The sequence below is a fragment of the Bufo bufo genome, chromosome 4 (assembly GCF_905171765.1).
Source record: "Bufo bufo chromosome 4, aBufBuf1.1, whole genome shotgun sequence".
Taxonomy (NCBI): Eukaryota; Metazoa; Chordata; class Amphibia; order Anura; family Bufonidae; genus Bufo; species Bufo bufo.
The window spans coordinates 330991708-330994188 of record NC_053392.1 but is presented as its reverse complement, the minus strand read 5'-3'; the positions used below and the strand labels follow the sequence as shown (position 1 = coordinate 330994188).

General features: G+C 40.3%; 1 protein-coding gene across 1 annotated transcript; it reads right to left on the bottom strand.

The window, feature by feature from the left end:
* Window positions 1-512: 512 nt before the first annotated feature.
* LOC120999196 (zinc finger MYM-type protein 1-like) lies at window positions 513-1976 on the bottom strand. The gene has a single exon (XM_040430070.1). It carries the CDS (start codon window positions 1974-1976, stop codon window positions 513-515), a length of 1464 nt encoding a protein of 487 aa, XP_040286004.1.
* Between the last annotated feature and the right edge of the window lie 505 nt (window positions 1977-2481).

The following is a 2481-nucleotide window of genomic DNA, read 5'->3' as shown; positions in this document are numbered from 1 at the left end:
GCATTCTTTTTCTTACCCTCCCTGTTCTCTCCATAGAAATTTCCATTTTCTCACACTTAACAGTTGCATAATGAATGGCCCTCTCCACAATTTCATTTCTATGATCTTGAAGAAAACATTTTAAAGTCTGGAGCTTCACAATGCACATATCCAGGCTGATTCCAACTGTTTGCAAGTACTTTTGTGTAAGATTAATTTCTTCCAGAACTTCAGACCAGAAAGAAAGGTAGCTCAAAAACGATACAGCAGACAGCAAAATCTGGGATGATCCTCTTGTCTCCAAATTTTCTTTGGGATCACACAGTGCTTCAAGTGTTGAGGCCAACTTTTCAAAATTTGCCTTCACTGGTTTCACAGCCTGATAATGGGCACTCCATCTTGTCTGGGAAAGTCTTTTGACTGTAACTCCTACATTCTCTATCACCATTTCCCATCGATGAGGTGAGACTGAAAAGGAATAGACTCTCTCCAAGGTTCCAAAAAAAAGTCACACATGAAGAAGTGCTTCCAAACTACTGCACTCCACAAAGGTTCAGAGAATGATTTGCACAAGGCACAAACAAAGCCTTTGGATTAATCTCTCTGATATTTGACTGAACACCACCATGAATTCCAGCCATTGTTGCAGCATTATCATACCCTTGCCCACGGCACAGGTTTATGTCCAATCCATCGCTCTCCAGATGTTGCAGGATATTCCCTGTGAGTGCAGCAGCAGTCTTTCCAGCAATAGGCAAGAATCTTAAGAATGATTCTCTTACTTCAACTTTGTTGCCTTCAATATGGACATATCGGATTACTTCACACATCTGATCAATATGGGACATGTCAGGAGTGCTGTCAAAAAGAATCCCAAAATACTTTGCTTTCCTGATATCAGCCACTATTTTTTCTTTGACATGGTTCCCCAAAAGGCAAATGAATTTATTTTGAATCTTTGAAGATAAATAGGAATTCACTCTTGTCCCAGATATAACAGACTGCTTAATTCTAACAAAATGTTCTTTTAAAACTGGATCATAATTTGAAAGCAGCTCCACTAATTCCATGAAATTTCCTTTGTTTGCTGATGTTATGTCCTCTTTGTGACCACGAAAAGGAAGATTCTGTTGAGCAAGAAACAAGGTTACGTCTAAGAGGCGGTATAAAACATCTCTCCATTTTTCTCTCTCTTTCTCCACTGCTGCCTGATGGACTTGATCAATTGTTCTTTGAAGCTTCAATCCTGCTCCCAGGGTCTTCCATTTCTCCAGGCATGCGAGATGATTCTCTGAAGCCTCATGCTCAGACACCTTTGGATTTAACTTCAACCATGCTTGAAACCCGGTTACAAAGCCGGATGTTCCAGTAGTTGTCTTGTCATCTAGAGCAAACAGCCTGCAGCAAAAACAAAACAAACTTTCTTTGGATGGCGAGTTAACCATCCATGTTCTTAAAACTTTATCGCCATTTGGCAAAGTCTTATAGAACCATGCTGTAGTCAGCTGTCGACTTTTCCCTTTGGATTTCTCTCCTTTTCTTTGAACTACACTGAAAGGACCTTTAGTGTTTTGGAAAGGTTCACTTCCCCTCTTAATTAGACCAACCCTCAAGTCATCTGGAACCGGGATTGGCCAATCAGCAACATCCAAATAAACTGAAAGTCTATCCATCTCCTCTTCTTCATCAAAGTTTTCCTCCTGTTGGTGTTGTCTTCTGCAGAAACCTCGTTCCTCGTTATAATTTTCAGTGCTTTCAGTAGATGGATTGCCATCCTCCAATTCTTGCGCTCTCTCATTTGTATCCTCTTGTGAAGGTTCTTCTTGTATTTCCCCTTCAGATTCACCAGGGTGAATATCTGAAGGACTTTCTTCTATTGCACTTGATGTTGAAGGCGTCACATACTTCAAAATTGCTCCAGACATTGCCTGAGCCACCTTTTCTCTTGCCTTCTTCATTCTTCTTTGTTGGAATCCGCTAGGTCGATTTCGCTTCATATTGGCGTTCACTGCAAAAAGTCGATAGCATAGTTTGTGATATCCACTTGACAACTGTATCTACAGTTGCAAGGAAAAATATGGGAACTGCATTGATTACTATTCAAATGCAATCTGATTATCTAAGACACAAGTTGTACTGTTCGCGTGTTTTATTGAGCAGTTGAGCACATTAAGCAAACACCAACTGTGCAGTAAGAAAAAGTAAAGGTAGCCTACATCTTAGATTCAGGGCTGTGGAGTCATTCAGGGCTGTGGAGTCAGAGTCGGCGTTGGAGTCGGAAGCCATTTTGGGTACCTGGAGTCAGAGTTGGCAAAAATGAACAGACTCCAACTCCGACTCCTACTAGATTTAAATTGGAATAAAAAAAATTAAAAAGGCAAGTTTAAATGTCCCAATTCACAAAAAGTTACAATTTAATTACTTCTCTACTGTAAAAATAAAGGCCAATGCATGCAGTTCATCACGTTACCGCAAAACGAACACGTTAAGTGACCGTGAAGA